General features: G+C 36.6%; 1 protein-coding gene across 2 annotated transcripts in view; it reads right to left on the minus strand.

Annotated features, from left to right (window-relative positions):
- Positions 1-21,206, minus strand: part of RELN (reelin) — a 536,122-nt gene that overhangs the window by 21,009 nt on the left and 493,907 nt on the right. For both annotated transcript variants that reach the window (XM_004007831.5, NM_001306121.1), the window contains 11 exon segments: positions 20,066-20,206; positions 18,269-18,446; positions 16,642-16,835; positions 13,193-13,449; positions 9,886-10,040; positions 7,948-8,162; positions 5,523-5,700; positions 2,825-3,000; positions 2,569-2,675; positions 1,235-1,477; positions 471-646 (listed from right to left, as the gene is read on the minus strand). In XM_004007831.5, the coding sequence (XP_004007880.2) occupies positions 471-646; positions 1,235-1,477; positions 2,569-2,675; positions 2,825-3,000; positions 5,523-5,700; positions 7,948-8,162; positions 9,886-10,040; positions 13,193-13,449; positions 16,642-16,835; positions 18,269-18,446; positions 20,066-20,206 (2,020 nt within the window).

Below are 21,206 nucleotides of genomic sequence, written 5' to 3' on the forward strand. Positions count from 1 at the left end.
GGCTAATGTACAGGTTTGCTGTTTGGAAGTCAGAGAGAAAAGAAAAATGGAAAGATATAATGAAAAAGGACATATAAAGAAGCAAAGCTTGATGTATGAAATAGGCATAAAGAGAAAGTGGTAGAGAAATTAGTGGGAGAGAGAGACAGAAAGGGATAGAGACAAAGAAAGAGATAGACAGAGGCACCTACTTGAGATTTGTATTTCCAAGGTTTGTAAAAGCGAAGTCAAGATTACATATCTGAGATATAATACAGTTGAATGTCTTGCTGTGTCTCAATATATCTGTGTTCAAATAATCCTATAAGATAAAGGCCTTTGTGAAAGATAACTTCTTTTATTCATAAAATAAAGTCTCTTATAATGAATGAAATCAATCATTTCCTTATAGTTGTTCAAATAAGCTTTCTCTCCATACTCCCTCGCCCAAGTGTAACACCGGACTGCCTGGAGGAGCCGCTTCCCCTTACTTTAAACTGCATCATATATCCTGGCTGTATAATGAGTTCTCTGGAGGAGAGTGCATTGTGAGTCTTGTCCTTCTTTTTATTTGGCCAATAGAGGTGGAAGGATGGATTGCCACAGAATCCTGCTGTCCTCACTGCATTAGGGTAAAAACTCCAGTTTTCTTCATGGGAGGTGCCTTCTGTTAAGATAAATTGGAAGTAATATGGCATGTTATTCTCTTAAATTAATTGTTTATTGTTGATCTACTTGAATGTCTATGCTCTAGCTCTTTGCTTACCCTTTAAGATTGATTTTTATTTTCTTTAATTGGTATAATATATATATATATATATATAGCAATCAAATCTAGAAAAGATTATTAAATGCTAGTACAACAATTACCCAACTTTTAAAATATAATTGCTAGTCTGGGTAACTTTTACCATTGCAAGATTTTTCCTGGAATACTTTCAAACTAATAAAAATGTATCTCTGCATATAGAAATTCTTAAAGAAACTGAAATTATTTGGGGCTGCTGAAATTTCAAATTATATTTAGAGCAAGACATTTTGTCTTTAATGGGATTTATTAAATTCTTTGTTGACATTTCAACAAGCAGTCAACCTTGAAGATGTATAAACTATTAGGCAAAATAATAGCTAACATTCGTTGATCAGTAACTATATGGTAGACACTCATCTAAATGCTTTTCATGTAGTAATTCATGTAAAGACATAAGCAAACAAAAGATACACAAGGAAGATTGCTCAATGTCTTGTTCCTTACCATCATCAAAAGTGTCAACCAGCTGACTGGGATTGATTTCCGCTCCGCCAATCAAAATGTTGTCTAGTGCCCACTGAGCACGCTCTACCCCGGAGACCACAAGTCCATTGCTGATCACAAAAGGCTGCCACCAGCGGAGTCGAGTTGTGTTGGTAAGAGCCTCCTCGGGAAGAAGTATATAGTCATGTCTGACTGAAATGTATTTCTGATAATCCATCTCATGGAGCAAAGTCCAAGTAATTCCTATAAAACAAATATACCGACATAGTAACATACTGGAAAAAACACAACAAACCACCAATATATTGCAGTTACTGCAAGTTCTCCAAAGATCTTCAGCCAGATAATGAGAAGTGATTTCACTGACTTTGATGTAAGTATTGACACACTGTTTCAAAATAAGAGTGATGATGTAAGGGGAAGGGTATTTAGAAATACTTGGGCAAAAATAAAAATACTGAGGTAAAAATTAAATATTTTCTGCTTCTAAAGTTTTGTTCTTGATTCCTATATGCATTATTTCTCATAAATAATGAGAAACACCTGTGTGTTAAATCTTTCTAGATAAGATACTCCTAGTATTTTAAAATATAGTGATTATAATTCTACACAATTTGTGATTTGTTGGACAAATATGAAGCTTCTCTAATCAACTGATAAGACAGTAGGTGGAATGTTTAAACTACTTAAGAAAACACCTTTGAATTCCTAAAATACTTTAAAGGTAGGGTCATCTATTTATCTGCCAGTTATTAAGAATGATACCTATCCCCTAATGCTGATTTTCTAAAGACCTCATGGCACTACTCGTCTGGTTCTCGCTACTTCAAAATAAGGAAACAAAATCTTGTTAAAATAGTGTGTGACAGACTCACAAATTGACTATAGTTTTCCACAACTACTACTGCTTTCTTATAGATTTTCTATACCATTTATTATATGCTTGTTCACACAAAAGCTTTTTAAAACACTTTAAAATGTTTTTAAAATTATCTTTTACTTGGAAGACTATACAAAAATTTATTTCTTAATTGTATCATTTATAATCAAGCTTCAGCTATGCTTCGTGATTATTGTCTTTACTCATAAGCTTGGAGTTTTTTTTAAAATGTGATTTCTCTCTTTTCCCTTTTCGGGTAGATTTTGTATAGCACAGAAGTTACAAATATAGAATGTATAATGGCTGGAATGCAACCAAGGTCTCCAGCTTTCTCTTTGTGACTTTCACTGTTTGCATTGCCATGTCAGCAAAGCTTTGCAGAGACTTTTCTGAGGGGCAATGGATGGAATTTGGGAATCCGCTGCAAGGCATGGCTTTCACCCCTGAAACGTGCCTCCGTCTGTAGAGTAGTCCAACAGCACGCCTTCCTTCCGGCAGATGGGCCGATGGCAGGAGGTCATGTTGTTCTCACTACCAATGCGCCCCCAGTACTGCAGGAATCTGAATGCAAGCACAAATTAGCCATCAGAACAGAGAGTTAGAACAAATTATCTACTCAAGCCGTGGATAACAACTTCTTTCATAGGTGTGTTCTTGTTTGGGGGCCAATTTGCTAAGTTGTAACAAAGATAACAAAAAAATTGACTTACTTTGCCCCTCTGAGATCCAAATCTTGAGTAATAGCTTGTCTCACTGTGGATCCCCCAAAATAGAGTGCAGTGTCCTCTGCAAGAATCCCGCACTCAGTACAAGTACTTCCACCTTCCAAGGACATCCATAAATCAGGCTTGATTTCTTCACTGTCAAAGCGTTCCTTCAGAAAAGTCTGGAAAAAAGTAAGTGGTATGCGTTTAAAAGTAAAAACTTCAAAGAATAATTATGGAATAGCTAAGACAATACAAAGTTACATCTTGGCTTAAAAATTAGAGCTGATTTCAAATGTTTTTCTGAAAGATATTAAAAGAAACCCAACACAATACGTCCACAATATTCTTGTACATCATCTATTGATGATCACTGAAACTGCTTAAATAATGCTTAATTACTGGAATTTAAAATCTGGAAAGAATATTAAAATAGAACAATTGTAAATCTGAGTTTAGTAAAAACTTACTTAAGCATATACTCTCAAAATATTTATTTATACATTATGGAAAGTACTCTTGTAATTTATTATGATATTATGAAACAGGAACAAAAATTTTAAAAAATTAAAGGAATGAGATAAAACAGATTTTTTTTAGCACTTCCCCCTGTCCCAGTATTCCCTGAATGATTGTCTTATTCTCCTTGGAAATATGTGCCCCCTCCACTCCCTGCACCTTGGAGACTATTTCAGGAACCCAGGACCCTTCAGCTTCCAACACAGAATAAACTTAAAATGTCTTATTTGGTTAGGCAGGGACACTTAAAACCAAACCTTTCTGTATGAAGCAAAAGAAAACAATCTTGGAAGGCAATTTAAAGGACTTTTCACATGTTTGTCAGGGCCAAGATTCAGGATCTTGGGAGAAGAACTCAAAATATAGAATAAAATATTTCCCCTGAGTCTCCAGTTTATCCTTTTGACTGAAAAGGACCACCAACCAGGAACAGTCTATTTCCAAAACAGAATAGATAAATAAAATATTAGGGTTCATTATGGCTAATTTTATGTTCAATTATTTCATTTCCTCACATCATAGCCAAGCTCTTGATTTTCTATTCATTTTGTCCAGAGGACATTATTTTTGTCCATAATACAGTTTTGCATTAGGTTGAGGCTTTTGCATTAGGTTGAGGCAGTTTTTTTTTCATTTTTCTTTTTTTTTTTTTAGTGATAGAAATATGTCATGAAAACAATATGTTATAGTTGCAACTGTAGTAGCTGTTTACCTTTTCACTATATACCTTTTCACTTTTTAGGTAGGCTGTCTTAGTTGCTATCTTATTGTATGGTTCAGATTTAGATAGACCCTCTTCAAATTTGGAACATAATCAACTCTATAGTTAATGACATGTGGTCAACATGTTAGCCTTACTTCACCTCACTGATGTTAGCAAATAAATGCAATTTATAACTGGAGGTTTATATGTGAGAACACAAGAGTCAGGAGACATGCTTTGGTAATCATGTTAAACTCTCATTAGAAATATTTGATTCAGGGTTCATAATATAGATTTCTACAATTTCTTATCCAACTGAAGAATGCTAATGGAATTCAAATGTTCACGAAAGACTCTACATCAAAATATTTATTACCTGTAGCTACGTTTCTCATAATCTCATTTGATAACATACAAACTAACAGCTTCAGATACAAGTGAGCATTGCTCCAATTTTATGTTTTTAATCTATTAGTTCCAAAGTTGTTGAAGTATTGTAGAAAAAAATCATAGTTTTTTAAAACATGTATTTATTTTTGGCTGCTTGGGTCTTAGTTGCAGCTCGGGGGCTTCTCTCTAGTAGAAGTGCATGGGCTTAGTAATTGTGGAGCATGGGCGTAGTTGCCCTGTGGCATGTGGGATCTTAGTTCCCTGACCGGGGATCAAAACTGCATCCCCTGCATTGGAAGACATGTTCTTAACCAATGGACCACCAGGGAGGTCACAAAATGACAGGTTTTATCTACATTGTTTGTCACTTATACACTCAATTTCAATCACTTGTGCTTTTTTAAACTTAGTCATTTTTCTGTTATTGTAAGCTAAATACAGTATACTTATTCACAGAAACAGAATTTATATATATATATATATATGGCAACAGTGTTGAGCAACTTTGCATGTTAAATAATGATATAATAGCTAAAATTTCCAAGACTAACTTCTCTATTCTTATTTAATACACAACCACATTTCAGCAGTCAACAAATCACAACACTTTCAGAACAAAAATTCTAGAGCTGTTTCCACCTTTTTGAAAACTTGTTTTTTTTTGTGTGTGATAATGTAGCAATATTATTTGCTTTATTTCATAGCAACAACAGTATCCTCCTAATTTAAATAGTATATCTACTGAAAAAAGTGAATTAAGGAAGGTTTAATATTGACTTTAACAGTCTGCTCTATAAAACCCCCCCAAACAGAGTATTTTCTTTAATCCATACAGACTGGTTTATATTATTAAGTGGGTAAAACATACTAGCACTTGGTCCTAATATTCTTGTATTTAATAAACCATATATATATATACACACACACACACACACACACACACACACATATATTTAAGATTCTGTCCAAAGGATTTATTTACTGGGAGTCCCAAAGAACATGGTTATAAATTATTAGTCTCACTGTTAAGTTGGCTCTTGATGCACGACCTGGAATGAGGGTACATGCTTTCTCCAGGTGCTTTAACTTTACCTTTAGAGTGTGAGTCAAATAGCAGTTTGGCCCAGAGTATCCTGGATCACAGATGCACTGTTCCTTTAAGCAATCTCCATGGCCTCTGCAGTTGTCCAAGCATTCAGGGCCCAGGTAGAAATTGTCAATTGCCCACTGCATATCTGAGTGCTTCTGGTAGAACCGAAACCTTACTGGACTATTGGGAACACAAGAGCAAAGGAGTGAAGAACAAAAGTTAACTTTATTCAGGTCCAATATTCCTGCATGTACATTCAGTATTCAAGAGAAAAAACATTTAAACCAATCTGACAAGATGAAATGGGTTAATAAAAGCTGTTTTTGGACCATCATTATCTTTCTATTTCTAGTAATGTAAGTTTAAAGCCAGTTCAACTTACATTTTAAAATATGTGAATAAACTTGTAAAACAAAATGAAAATACAGTGGAACCTCTATGTCAAGCAAAAGGAACATTTTAAAACACAAATCTGTAACTATTAAAAATCAACTTATGAACTGGAGTCCAGTGGCTGCAATGCAATTTAGATTCATTAACTGTATTTCTGAAATTGTACAGAAGGTAAATAACTCCTTTGACAGTGCCTTGTCAGCATACACATGGCCTTCAGGTGCTTGGAAAACAGCAGCTTCTGAATCCCCTAAAGATAATCAATATTCTCAGAGTAACTATGCTCATTAGAAAATAATTTTGAAGGGTTATATTAAAGGAAAAGTTCCCTGAGATTTTGGGGAGGGAGGTGGGAGGGGGGTTCATGTTTGGGAACGCATGTAAGAATTAAAGATTTTAAAATTTAAAAAATAAAAAAAAAAAAAATAATTTTATCATTGCTCTTCTTTGTCCTCTGGGGAAAATAGAAGTGTCATAATTAACCTTATATTAACATATTCCACTCCTTTTTGGTGGAAAGAGTTCAAAGTACATGAGGGAACATCCTGGGAAGATATAAACATTCTGTATCTTGTTTCTGGTGGTTACATGGATTATACAAGGTGAAGAAATCATGAGGAACAATCAAAATGTGTTCATTTTACTGACTGTAAATTATATACCTCACTATTAAAAAAAGAGAGTGAGAACAAGAGGGGGAAATGAGGCAATGAGGGTATGGTGGCTCTCCAGCACCCACTTCAGCCTAGATGAGTCATATGAGAATCATAATATAATTTCCCTAACCGTTGATGGAGTAAGGAATGAACATTCTTGAACTAATTTGTACTAATGAGATGCAAAGAGGTACTTGCTCTAGCTTTGCTGGAAACAAAAGCAACTCTTTTTCTCTTCCATTGGACATAGGTAAGGATGCACTGTGGTCCAGCTTTCTGGGAGACATCTATGTTCACCAAGGAAACTAGTCTAAAGACTGAGTGTGACATCCATGTGTGGACAGTGGAGCAAAGAATAATAGTGAGAGAGTAAAAAATAATAATGTCCTTGAAAATACTGTTGACCTTGTCTACCAACCAATCCTACAGTCCACTTACCTTTGGATTTTTTTCATTGTACAGATAATATATTTCACTTTCAATTGAGCCAAATGTAATTTTAATTTGAATGGAATTTTCTGTTACCTGCAGCTGAAAGTATCCTGATTGTTGTCTAGCATGTTAACTGACTAAGCCTTTTAGATTTGTTTCAGAAAACTGTGAGTGATCATGCAATAGACAATCTCTATGGGACTTTTTTGCCTTGTTTAAGTACCTTATTCAAAGGCTCTATGTGTTCTTGTCATATATCTCGAATCTGTTTCACAAAAGGTTCTTCATTTAGCCAGAAACTGTGACATATGGGGGAAGCATAACTATCATTTTCTTTAATGTATCTTTTCACCTAATTTTACAGTTGAAGGGAATTTTTTTTGTAATTGCCTAAATTAACTTATCCACATACTGTTCAGAAAACAGTTTAATCATCTTGGCTCACTACTGTCTAGGCTAATTACTTTCCACTGCAGGTGCAGAACATAATACTTTGATAAGAAAAAATATGAAACCTACAAACTATGTTTGTACAAACAGCATGGAGAATTAGGATTTGTACAAGTATTAAGAGCATGATAAGTTAGGTTTTCTCTTGGCTCCATCTATCATGGATTGACAAGGGACCAATGTGGAAAGCACATTTTACAAGGTCCATAAGGTAACATATACCTTTTCAATTGGCTCCAAGGCCATCACTATTGCTCACAGAGCAATAGTGAGGTATGGAAAATGGAAGAGCTTGTCAGGGCCTATCTTGACAAGTCTGAGGATTACGTCTTGAGGTCTCCTTAAATTAGTTCATCATGGAGGTCACTAATGAGTAAACTTTAGAGTTAGGGAGGAAGACAGCATTTTACTGACAATTACACAGTACTTTCAGTCTGACCACAGTGTCTAAATCTACTTATGAATGCTAAGAACCAGGGTTTAATTTTCTACTTACTTTCCAACTAAGCTTTCAGGAAGTGGGTAGGTGATCCTTTTCCATCCTTTAGTTGGAAAGAATACAGATGGTTGAGAAACGCTTCCAGAGCATTTTGCATCTGCAGGTAAGCACTGAGGAACCAGATAATTCCAGCTCACACCAAAGTCTGTAGAGTACTGAACATGAATTTGATTCTGGGTGACTTTTTCAGACACTTTACATCCAACAGAGATCTAATAAACAAAGAGATGCAAGATTATTAAGGTATAAAAGTATTAAAACCATATTGCATACTCTAAGGACTTGGTAGTAAGAAAGCTGCTGATTATTTGACAGACACTGCAACACATCCGTTTCTTTTCAGGTTCATTATTTGCTGAGCTGAGGAATGGTGGAGTTGACACGGTTGCCCTAGGTGACAAATTATAGAAAGTGCCAAATATATTGTGCAGGGAGTTTTAGAGAAGCTGAAAGCTGTGCTTCTGCAATAGCTGGCAGATTGCCTTGGAAGGCCTGGGCCTACTCTTACAAATTGTTGTTTGTTGTGCTAATGGTCTGGCACTTCTGTTTGGCAGAATGCTCGACCAAGAAGGATTGCTAACATCTTTACCAAGTTTACTGTTTTGTTATACAATTTATGACTCTCAATAAATCACTTTCAACTGCAAGTAAGATGCAGTGAAGTAATTACAGAGGGTATTTTTGATAAGACACAGCATTCTTTGTTGATGGAGACAGTTATAATGCAACATTTGTTGCTAATACAGTGGGAATGAGGTAGACAGAGTAAGTTGGTTGACATAAGATCTTAGCTAAAATTGATGTTGGCATTGATGCTAATCATGCCTTTGTTTTCTATAATTTTCTTTCTCCAGAAACACTGAAATATTTTTATTAAAAAAGTAGATACAGCCACAATCTTCTCTTAAAGGAAAAGAATGCCTATGTCATATAATGATTTAAACTCAGGGAATTGAAATCAGTTTTCTACATTTTCTTATCAATATTTTTTCTATTAATATTTAATCTCAGAAGCACATTAAATCTTATTTAAGTTCATCTTAGGGCTTCCCTGGTAGCTCAGCTGGTAAAGAATCCACCTGTAATGCAGGTGACCCCACTTCAATTCCTGGGTCTGGAAGATACCCTGGAGAAGGGATAGGCTGCCCACTCGAGTATTCTTGGGCTTCCCTGGTGGCTCAGATGATAAAGAATCTGCCTGTAATGTCGGAGACCTGGGTTTGATCCCTGGGTTGGGAAGATCCCTTGGAGGAGGGCATGACAACACACTCCAGTATTCTTGTCTGGAGAATCCCCATGGACAGAGGAGCCTGGCAGGCTACAGTCCATGGGGTCGCAAAGAGTTGGACACAACTGAGTGTGTCCAAGCACACACACAGCACAAGTTCACCTTGAAATAGTTCAAAAATAAAATACTTTTAATCATTAAGTTATATATACTTGGGATGTATATTAATATTAAATTTTGTTAATAGTTTTCAACGTATATATTATGCCAATAAAAGATTGCATGATCATTGTCTCTACAATTAAAAAAAATTTTTATATTACTGGTATATGGCTATTTATATAGTTAAGGTCATGGGGCTTGTGATTTCTATCACATCTCCTTTCAGCTCACCTATCTGGTCTGTAAAGAAGATAGATAGATCTTAAAGAATTACAGTGGATTGCTGCACACTGGACTTCCTAGGTGTCCCTAGTGGCAAAGAACCCACCTGCCAATGCAGGAGACATAAGAGATGCAGGTTTGATCCCTGGGTCGGGAAGGTCACCTGGAGAAGGAGGGATAATGGCAGCCCATTCCAGTATTCTTGCCTGGAGAACCCCACGGACAGAGGAGCCTGGTGGGCTACAGTCCATGGGGTTGCAAAGAGTCGGACATGATTGAAGTGACTTAGCACACACACATAGTTAAGGTTATAACATTTTCACCTTGAATTGCATGATCCAGCCTTCAGTGGGGGTCAGGTCATGGGTCACCGCATATACTTCTCTTCCATCGTGACTGCCACAAATCATGACACCATCAGGGGAGTCACAGAATCTTTCCACTGTACAATCATCATGGAATAGCCAGTGCTCATTTACTTAGAAAAAAGAAAAACAAAAATTTTATGACAGATTTATGGCAAACATACTTTAAAGCAAATTTTTACTTTAGGTAAGATTGATAATTATTTTAAGTAGTACTCTCTCTTATTACATACCATCTACAGACAAAACACTAATATAAGCACATCATTTTAGGAACATAGATACTGAGAGACTGAGATATATCAAGTGTCCAATACTAGTTTGTTTTTCATTTGTAACACATACAATACATTCTTTTTTTTCCTAAACTAGTTAAGTCTACATTTAGGAAAAAAGAATGTATTGTATGTGTTACAAATGAAAAACAAAGGGAAATGTACATCTATTTGTTTTTCTGACAGGTGTTTAACTTTTTAGGCCAAATCTAAAGAAAGAGGAAGATTTTTAATAACATGATAGAGAAGTGAGTTAGCTATTTATACTCAAATTTTGGTAGTGTCTCCTGGGCAATGAAAAAAATTGTAATAGCCAAACTCTTATAACCAGAGAGTAGAATAGTAGAAGGGGAAAAGGGGACTTGTCAGTCAAAGGGCATAAAGTTTCAGTAATGCAAGGTGAATAAGTTCTGGAAATCTATCGTACAACACGGGGGCTATAGTTAACAATTCTGTATTGCGTACTTAAAAATTTACTAAGAGAGATATTAATGTTAAGTGCTCTTACCAAAATAGAAAAATTAAAAAAGAGGATGGGCAGGAGGAAAGTTTTGAAGAGGACTGATAAATTTATGGCCCTTATTGTGATGGTTTAATAGGTGTATACATAAATCCAAATTCATCAAGTTGTATACATTAAATACCTACAGCTTTTTGTACATCAATTATACCTCAATAAAGTGATTTTTAAAAAAGCTTCTAAGAGTCTAACGAAAATTTAAGCAGCAAGATTATTGCTTGATCAATGCAGAGTAATCCGATTGTGCCTCTCTCTCAAACACACGCGCGTGCGTGCGCGCGTACACACACACACACACACACACACATGCACACCACACATTCATGTCCCTCACAATTTGCTTTCTCTTTTGGAAGGGATGCTTTAACTTCATGATTTTATCCCAGAAAGGTTAGAAATTAAACATATCTATACATTTCATCTAATTCATGATACATTTTGATTTCACAGGCCCAACTTTTTTTCTGGCAGTTTCCTGGTTAGCTCCAGCATTCACAGTGAAGATGAACAGGTAAAACTGGAAGCCTGGGTTACTGTGCAAAGAGTTGGATGGCCTCAGAAGAGAAGAGACCAAACAGTTTAATTGGAATCCAGCCTTTACCAGTGTTGTGTTCTTTTAATTTTGTCTGAGCTTAACATATGCCTGTAGAACAATCATATTTATCTCCAGGACTCAAATGGCTACCATAATGCGATTATCTGTTAGTTTTCACTCCACTGGATTAGGAGTTACATTTAGTCCTACAGCAGAGGTATAGGACTCAAGAATCAAAAGGCACAGAAATCTGAATTCCAATAACAATATCCTGAGTTTATTCTCTGGTATATATTTTATTATATACTAGAATGCTGCAATCTTGAAAAAGGGCTTACATTAATCAACTAACACTAACCTCTTCTGCAGTGTCATAAACTACTTCTGTAAGTAGATATTACACTTTTTAGGAGCACTGTCTTTGCAAGACAAGCACGAACTTAATTGTACATCACAAATCAGTCTAAAAATCAGCATTTACAGTACTTGAAAAAACATGCATTTGCTTTTATTTGTACAGAAGTTGCACTTAAATTATTCTCTGATCATAAACTCATGTAAACCATTACATAGGGAAAATAAATGAGTAATTTAGCAAAGTTCCAAATCAGATTTATACAAGTCTACTCAATAATCTTCTTGAAAGAGTTAGACTACTTGATAGTGGTGAAGAACATTTCAAGCTTTTTCAATTTAAAAGGGTGATTTTCATTAAATATTTGCAATTATATCATTGTCCATGTGAAATACTAATCAATGAATTAATAAGAATAATTTAAAAATTCAATGTTAAGATGATAAAATTATAATGGAATACTATATAGCTATTAAAATTATATTTTCAAAGAAACTTAAGGACAAGAGGAAATGATAAGGATTTAATTCTAAATGAAACAAGCAGGCTACAAAATATAAATAAGATTCTAACTTAGTTTATGATTATATAAAGGCACAGAAAAAAGACTCTAAAAAACATCAAAATATTGACGATGGTTATCCTCTGGGTGATCTTCATTTTCATGATTTTCTGTATTTTCTTAATTTCACAGTTTGAACACGTATTGCTTTTACCTTAAAACACTAATAATTAAGTATTTTAAGTTACTAAAATTCCCCACATTTCAACTGTCTTCAGCATAGATTTCATTCCTCTGTAAGGTTCTTATCAGTCTCATTACTGCAAAATACATCCAGATCCTTCTTTCTCCGTAAGATTCTAACGCAGAGTTGGGTATGGCATAATCTCACTGTCTGATGAATCTATAGTGGTATAGTCTATCTACTCCATAAGATTTGCAGTATTGATACAATACATGTAATTAAACATTACTACTTTACCTGAAGATACCATTTCAGGTTTTATGCAGTAAAACCAAATATGTGGCATCACAAAGTCACATACTTAATATAATATACCACTTTAAAAAAGGGACCAGAATAATGTGATGAAATGAAAACAAGTCATTAAAAATAAGAATAGCATGGAGAGATCCTTGACAGTACACCAGGACCACTGCAATACTCCTATTAAGAATGAAGAGTAACAAGAATGACCCTGGATATTTCTGAACCATGAAATGCCATCACAAATGCATGTACAGCTAAACAAGATCCTTGTCCTTGGAGAGTAAAACAAACGTCCAAAAAATGCTGGCTTTCTAACCAAAATAAAAAACAAGAAATGTAGAAACAAATTTTTTTTCAGAGAAAATTACCCTATTAGTAAAACTACAGAATGCTATTTATTAAAACAAGCTTGCTGGCTTGAAAGAAAGAAAAGGTTTTGTCACAATGTAAAACCAGGAAGTTGGAGAGAAGAAATGGGAACACTCTTCTGACTGTTTCTGTAACCACTTGAGAATGTATAAAAGTTCCACATTTCATTTTTTGGAAGAGACCCAAATGGATTTTCATTTAACATCAATGAAAATTTACCTGCAGTTTTGTCCTCCATAAACATGTCGAAAGCGATTCTCCCCACAGGGCCGGCATCTGCAGGCGAGCGCTCATGCTGGGGCACCGGGGCACTGCTGAAGGTGTCCAGCATGACAGTCCTCTGGTCAGCAGAGCCTGAGATGAGGACGTTGTCAATGGCCCAGTCGTTCTGGTCCAGGCCATCGTGTCTTGGCTGCCACCAGCGGAAGCGAGTAGCAATCTCTTTAGCATCAGGAGGGAGGAGGATATTCACGAATCTGAAGAATAAATGACGGTGAGGGTGGGGAAAAGTCGTGCCAAATGTCTCATGGGAGAAAAGGATGTGCATCCACACATAAGACATTACACATCACTTAGGAGATGAGGAGAGGACTTTAGCTAAAATAATTTTTAAAAATCATGGTAAGTTGTCTTGATTTTATGGTCTCGTGTGTGTGTGTGCTAAGTTGCTTTGTTAGTGTCTGACTCTGTGACCTCATGGACCATAGCCCGTCAGGCTTCTCTGTCCATGGCATTCTCCAGGCAAGAATACTGGAGTGGGTTGCCATGCCATCTTGTAAGGGATCTTCCCAACCCAGGGATCAAACATGCATCTCTTAAGTCAATATTGGTTTATGTCTACCAAAGTGCGTATACCCTATGCCTCCTGATCTGAAGGACGCCTAGGCAAACAGAAAACTGCAGAGTTCACCCTGGAGGCACAATGGTAAAGAATCCACCTGTCAATGCAGGAGAAGCAAGAGGCGGCGGTAAAGTCTCATCTTTTTAATCCATGCCAATCTAACTCCCTTTACAGTCCAAGGCTGCCTCTTAGTATTAGCACTACAGGACAGGGCCAACAAGCCTCAGTTCATCCTAGGAAGAACCTTTAAGCTAAGAGATTCAAAATGACCCCTTGGTTTTCATCTTTCACACTGAAGAGGTTTAGTTATTTCAGTTTTGCTTACACAGTATCTCCTTGTTGATTCTTTTACTCCTTTTTCTCTCTTTACGTCTTCCTTAAAGTATAATGACCAGAACAGTAGGTAGTATTCTAGATGGTAGTATTCTAGAATTCTAGTATTCTAGATCAATCAAAATCTATTCAAGGCTACAATGTTGTTAGTTGAATTTCTGGTACTTGGAATTTAAATACATTTTTTAGGTCATATCCGCCATTTTGCATACCCTTTGGGTTACAACAGCTCAGTGGAGCTTGGTTCTAGGGAAGGAAAGTGTAGACTGTGAATCTTAGACCCTCACCTGTGTAGTAACTGGCATTTTGGAGACTATGAGTCTGAAAGTGAAAGTGAAGTCGCTCAGTCTCGTCCGACTCTTTGTGACTCCATGGACTGTAGCCTATCAGGCTCCTCTATCCATGGGATTTTCCAGGCAATAGTACTGGAGTGGATTGCCATTTCCTTCTCCAGGGGATCTTCCCGACCCAGGGTTGGAACCTGGGTCTCCCGCATTGTAGACAGACACTTTACCATCTGAGCCACCAGGGAAGTCCTATGAGTCTTTAGGTAAATAATCTTTTTCGAAGTTCATTTTCTCATGCATCTCAGTTTTGAAGCTCATGTGTGCCCTTCTCTTTCGTCTTTTTTTTGTATGCTCACCTTGTAAGATCTTTTTATAATTTTTATCCACTAAATTGGCATGTTTAATTAAAATTTTAGAAAGTAGTAAGTAATATCAGAAATCTATCCATTCCCGGAAGGACACACAATCACACAGCTTTACCCAGAGCAATGACTTTCTTCTCATTTTTCTTTCCTAAAAAATCCTTGACCACATTTTAAAAACCTTTGGAGTGGAAATTTATCTAAGGCTGCTGAAAGTGTAAATAAATTATGACCACTGTTCCTCCTTGGTGAATTTGTTTCTCCTTCAGAGAACTAAAGTGGATTGGAAAGTTACGCTTTTACCCTATAGAAACATAACTTCTCTCTGTATATTAGGTTAAGTGCTCAGAAGCTCCGTACATGAGACACATTATAACTTTCTTCATAAATAGTTTGTCTCATCTACCATGTTCTACTAATAGGTGAGCACAGTTTTTTTGCACTATTACAATGTGTATCACTTAGTTTCATTTGGAATCCTTTACTGGTGTCCAACTTTAATGCATATGTAGGATTTAAAAATGTTTGTTTATGGCAGAGACTGCTGGCATTTCCTCAATTGCCATATTCCCATTCTCCCTTCATGTTAGGAACCCATCTTCTTAGTGAGGCAAATAGTCACCCAGAATAAAGATAACATGTCCAGACTCCCTTGCATCTGGGTGTGTCACTCTGACAAAGTTCTGGCTATCGGAACGTGAAAGGAAGTGTAGGCAAGTGTTAGAAAGTGTCTTTAAAGAGAGACAGCATACTGCTCTTGCCCCATCCTTTTGCCTGCGAGCTGGAATGTGGGTTCTTTTGGACCATGATGTGTAGGTCAAGTGTAGAGTGTGGCAGAAGTACCAGCTCACAGGAACCTGGGTCTCTAGTCCTGGTGAAGCTACTGGGGCAGCTCTGGGCAGCTTCCTTCTGGATTTAACTTATATTAAGAGAAGGAAAAAAAACTTCCAAGTTATTTTAGGTTTTCTGTAATTCACAGCTGAACCTGTTCTTGACTGATACATTGAATTTCAATGATCATTTACAAGATTCTTGATTGCTTTTATTTTGCCCAATTTTTAGCTGGTATCTGGCTTGCCATGCACTGAGGGATTATCTATGTTTCTCATTTTATTCTGTCTCTTATTTGGGCCACAATCGTTCCTCCTCTCCCTTCTCTTCCCATCTGTTCTTTCACCTTTCTTCCAACCTTCTCTTTCTCTCCTCTTTCATCCTTCTCTTGCATATTCTTCTCCTTCTACTATTTTATTAAATGTTGTTTTCTTTTTTACAAACCTTTTGGCTTTTCTAATTGGTCACATTGTATTTTTGCCCTTCGAGAATATATTCTTAAAAATGACAGATACATTGTGTTTATTCAGGATTTTTCAGTAAGAAATGTAAAAATAGACTCTAGGCTTCTTAAGGATATTTACATTTTATTGTGTTTATTTTGGAGAAGGCAATGTGTTTATTTTCTAGCCTCCAAGTCCCTAAAATGGAGTGAACACTATGTGAACAAACAAACCGGTTTTTTGTTTCCATTTTCCCAAAATGTTGTTGAACTTAATTATATATTCATTAATTTATATGGTTTTCTATAGTGGGTCTATTCATTACTGGCATTGTGATTGTGTATTTATCTATTTGAAAATTTACAAACTAGTTGTTCTTGAAATAAAAAAACCCAAACCAGTTGTTTATCCAGCTCAGAAACCTTATCCTCAAGTTTGTCTCAGAGGCATCCTCTAGTGGTGGTGAGTGTGGTTCAGGTCTCCCTGTGGTCCCTGTGACAGATTCCTGGCAGGTCTTATCAAGTAATGTTGCTCAACATACTAGTTATTGGAGATAAAACAGAATACAAACCCAGGTTTACTGTACTGGTCATAGAAGATTTCCATTAGTAGGTTCCAGGTAATGCCTCCATTGACAGAGTATTCTAAAAGAACACCTTGGTTACGGTTGTTTGGTGTGATCAGGCATCCATACATGAAGTAAAACTGGATAAACTCAGCATTTGTGAGGTTTAGATCCACGGTGACCAATAGCCGACTGCAGCCCTAAGAAGCAGAGTGCAACGATACGGTGATAAGGAATAGTCATGACAGGTTCCAGGTGTTCTCTGGCTTCCATCCTTTCTTTTGTAATACAGCTCACACAGTACTGAAGTAATGATTTTCTTATCATTTCTCCTACTATACTAGCTTCTAGTATGGCCTCTAGCGCACAGTAGGTAAACAGCAAACATATGCTCAATTTTGAAATTTTAGTATTAGAACTTACAAAGGGCAATGTATTCTAAGGAGATTCTCTTTTGTTTTTTCTAGGCAATAGGCATTAAAGTAACTATTCTATATTTTTCTTAAACTATTTCTAGTTATTTATAGGTATCTGTTAGATTTTTAAAAAGACATTGGCTATTAATAAAATAGCGCATTGAGATGACTATTTTAATATGAAATTTTAAAATGATGTCCAAAAATACAACTTAATTATAATTAGCAATACTAGTTGTAAGCTTTTTAAACTTTTACAGTTGATTTTAATATTTTCTATATTAATTCATTAACATAGATAAGTAGTTATTTCTTATTAATAGATGAAACTATGAGGAAAACTAGGTATCAGAGTTCTATCTAAGTTAATATTAAAGAAGAAAGAGTATTGTGAACATTGCATTCTTCACCACTGTTGATGATTATAAAAATTCTGTATGCTGTATGTTCTGTTGCTACTCTTGGCCTAAAATACTAGTACACTTCATTGGCACAAATGCAAACTCTAAGGTAGGGCATGGTAGGGAAACAAATAACTGACAATGAATTTGCAATTTAAAAAAATTAAATTTACCTATGAAAGGTATTTAATCATACTACTGGAGAAATTCTACTTTTAAACAAGTCATCTTTGGCAGTAGTGCAGAATGATTATAAAATTTCTCAAAGCAATTTTCTATCATTGCTGCTATCATTCACAAAATAATCTGCTATAAATACAAATGTCTAGAAATTACTAACAGTTATTCTTGCTTGGGTAAGTTATATAAGGGGTTAATTATTGTTAATAAATTCAGGAAACACCAAAGCTCATTTTCCATATTTTTGGCTCATTAAATCCCAAATCTGTTGCAAGCTCAGGAATTTTCAATTAGAACATCATCCAGATGGAAGACCCTCACACATTATGCAAGCTCTCTGTCCCAGGGTGGAAATTCATTTAAATCCTTTTTTTAAAAAAATGTGCACTTAAACGTACCTATACTGACACCACCCTGCATAGTTAAACTGTCAAAACTGATTTTTGACAGGAAAATGTGGAAAATGATTAGCATTTTCTGATTTGTAGGAAGTTGTGAGTTCACATCAGGTTTGTTCATTTAGAGTTTCTAACTCTGCATCTTGATTTGTTGATTAAACTTCAAAAGAGAGTCAGTTTTGGGAGGGGGAGGAACTCAGAGGATGCAGAAATGAATAAACAGCAACTAAACACTGACCCCACTGAAATGAAGAGCCATTCCTGAAGCCACAGCTCCACACACGGTACTTAATTTCCCTCCATTCACAGTCAGCCAGTTCTGGTTAGATGGGGCCCTATTGAAGTTGTCTTTGAGTTGAGTTGGAAGAGAGGTCTCAGGCTCATCACAGTACAGGCCACCCCACTGCTCGTCACAGCTGGGAGTGGAGAAAGAGAAAAGTCAGCATCAAACACAGGCCCTGCAAGTGTGCTCTCAAATCAGTGAGGTCAACTCCTTTTCCTAGTCCAAGATGATGACAGATTAGGTATCTTTACAGAATTTGCTGTAATTCAGCTGCTCTCCTTAACAGTGCTTTAGGTTAGAAATAAGCAGTGTATTAACTGCCTCTGCTGCTGCTGCTGCTGCTGCTAAGTCGCTTCAGTCATGTCCGACTCTGTATGACCTCATAGATGGCAGCCCACCAGGTTCCCCTGTCCCTGGTATTCTCCAGGCAAGAACACTGGAGTGGGTTGCCATTTCCTTCTTCAATGCATGAAAGTGAAAAGTGAAAGTGAAGTAGCTTCAGTCGTGTCCAACTCTGTGCAACCCCATAGACGGCAGCCCACCAGGCTCCTCCATCCATGGGATTTTCCAGGCAAGAGTACTGGAGTGGGGTGCCACTGCCTTCTCTGTAACTGTCTCTAGGCTTTCCTAAATTAGTGACTTGGGCTTATAGGTGGAAAGAAAGAAGCAACCTGAAAGAATTTACTAAAGCCCAGTTCCTACATGACACAGCTCTGGATGGCTGATAAGCAAGTGCAGATACCAAACTAACCTGGTTGGTCCTAATAATTTATGAAATCAGGCTTTTTAACAGAGACTTTGGGCCAATCAGGAATTCAAGAGGCCAGGTTCCAAATAGCAAAGGGCACTTTGGATAGCATCTGCCATCTCTGACCACAGGATTGAATTCTCTGTTCAATGTGGGAAGAAATATGAATATAGGACTGGGAAGCTCTGGGGTTGCAAGAGGTTGATATGGGCTAGAATCATTAATCAAAAGAAAGACTTCCCAGGTGTGCAGAGATTAATGGAGAAGGGAAATGTGAATTCTTTATCTTCATTCATACTACCCCATCTAACAGTAGAGTCTTTGAAAATAAAGCACAGAGCCCCCTAGTACACAAAACATACACACACAGACACACACACACACACTGTTTAGATCCTTCCAAAGACGCTAAGGCTCTATAAGAGACACAAAACACACACACACACACACACACACACACTCACACACACACACACAGAGTTTAGATCCTTCCAAAGACGCTAAGGCTCTATAAGAGTAAAATCCCAGGTCTCTCCATGAAATACATCTGGCAAATTGATCAGGTATTTGTATACTTTCTTATGCAAATAACATAGGAATACCTTTCAACCACAAGTAATGCACATCATTGCATATACATTCAGACCTAAGTGAGAAAAATACTTTTGACGTATTATTTTCAGTTAGAATATGCTGAACTCTTGAACCTCCTTTAATATTTTTCTCAAGGCTCAGGTGTATCACAAAAACACAGAAGAAAATAAAACACAGTCAATTATAACTCAGCCTTCTCCTTAAAAGATAGCCATTGTTCAGTTCCTAATCTCTAACCAAGAATGAAGATTCTATAGCCATAAACTTCATAGTTAGCTCAGTGTCAGATTTCAGGAAAAATATATATAACTTAAGGCAGTTTGGGAGTGATTAAAAAACCAGTTTCAGAAAAATCTGGCTGGAATGTGAGTCAGGGACTTTCTACAGAAGAAAGGAAAAAACCTACTTACACACAGTTTCCTTGGATGCACCTCCCATGGCCACTGCACATATCTATGCAGCCATCCCCGATATAGACATTATCTATTGCCCACGTCTGCTGCTTGTCAAAAGGAGCTGGCTGATGCCAACGGAAACGAGTGGCTTGGGACCTTTGAAGAGAAATAAAATTATAATGAAGGATGGGTTGGACAAAAGAACGTGTTCTGATATGTTTAAACAAGTGCATGGAGGAATGTAACACAAACGTATGTATACCCTCGCCTGTGTTCTGAAGAAAGTGTTGGTAATGGCAGTGTTCCTTGTCCAACTTTGATTAATAAAACCAAGCGAAATGGAACTGCAATAGCTTGAGAATACATTTTGGGCCAATGATATTTCTGAGCCTTGTAAAAACAGATTAGAACAGAAACCAAAACTAATGCTAAAACCAGTAGCCTCAGGGAGCCAGTAAGCCCTGAATTTTGGGTGGAAACCACTGTGAAGGGACACCAGGTCTGCTGCTAACTTATATTTGCATTTTAGGAAAAGATGTTTGTCCTTAAGCAGCCACAAGCCCTCTGCATTTGACTTGGGGAGAGGGTTTCAACTCCCCCATGCTACCAAAAGTCAGATGCTTTTGTGCAGGGGGCACACTGATAGGCCTCACATAACATTTTGGAGGAATTCGCACAATGAGAGCCTTAGGAAGACAGTGGGGCTGTAAGTCAGAAGGGTCAATGAAACCCTAGATAACTAGACAGACAAAACAGAGGGTAGTAAGATCAGACTTACTTTATAATGATTTAAATGCAATATAAATAAAATCCAAACAGAGATTGTCCCACTACATAAGCAGAAATTTATTTGCTCACTTGCATAGCCTGGGAGGAGTGTCTTGTTTAGAAACGCAAATAAACTTATGTGTTTAGAGACACTAGATGGCAGTAAAATCCAAACAATCCCTGAGGCTCAAGTGAGCTTGAACATTCAAAGAGCATGGGGGAAATAATTAGCCAAAGCAACTTTTGTTTCATGGATTCATATATTTTTGTCATTAAGCGATATGTTAACCACGTGACTGAAAGATATCTATTTTAGGCAGGACCAAATACCAAAGAACAAGAATTTAAAATTTTCTAATTGAACTCATATATATTAAATTTGGGCTTT

Source organism: Ovis aries, chromosome 4, assembly GCF_016772045.2.
Source record: "Ovis aries strain OAR_USU_Benz2616 breed Rambouillet chromosome 4, ARS-UI_Ramb_v3.0, whole genome shotgun sequence".
Taxonomy (NCBI): Eukaryota; Metazoa; Chordata; class Mammalia; order Artiodactyla; family Bovidae; genus Ovis; species Ovis aries.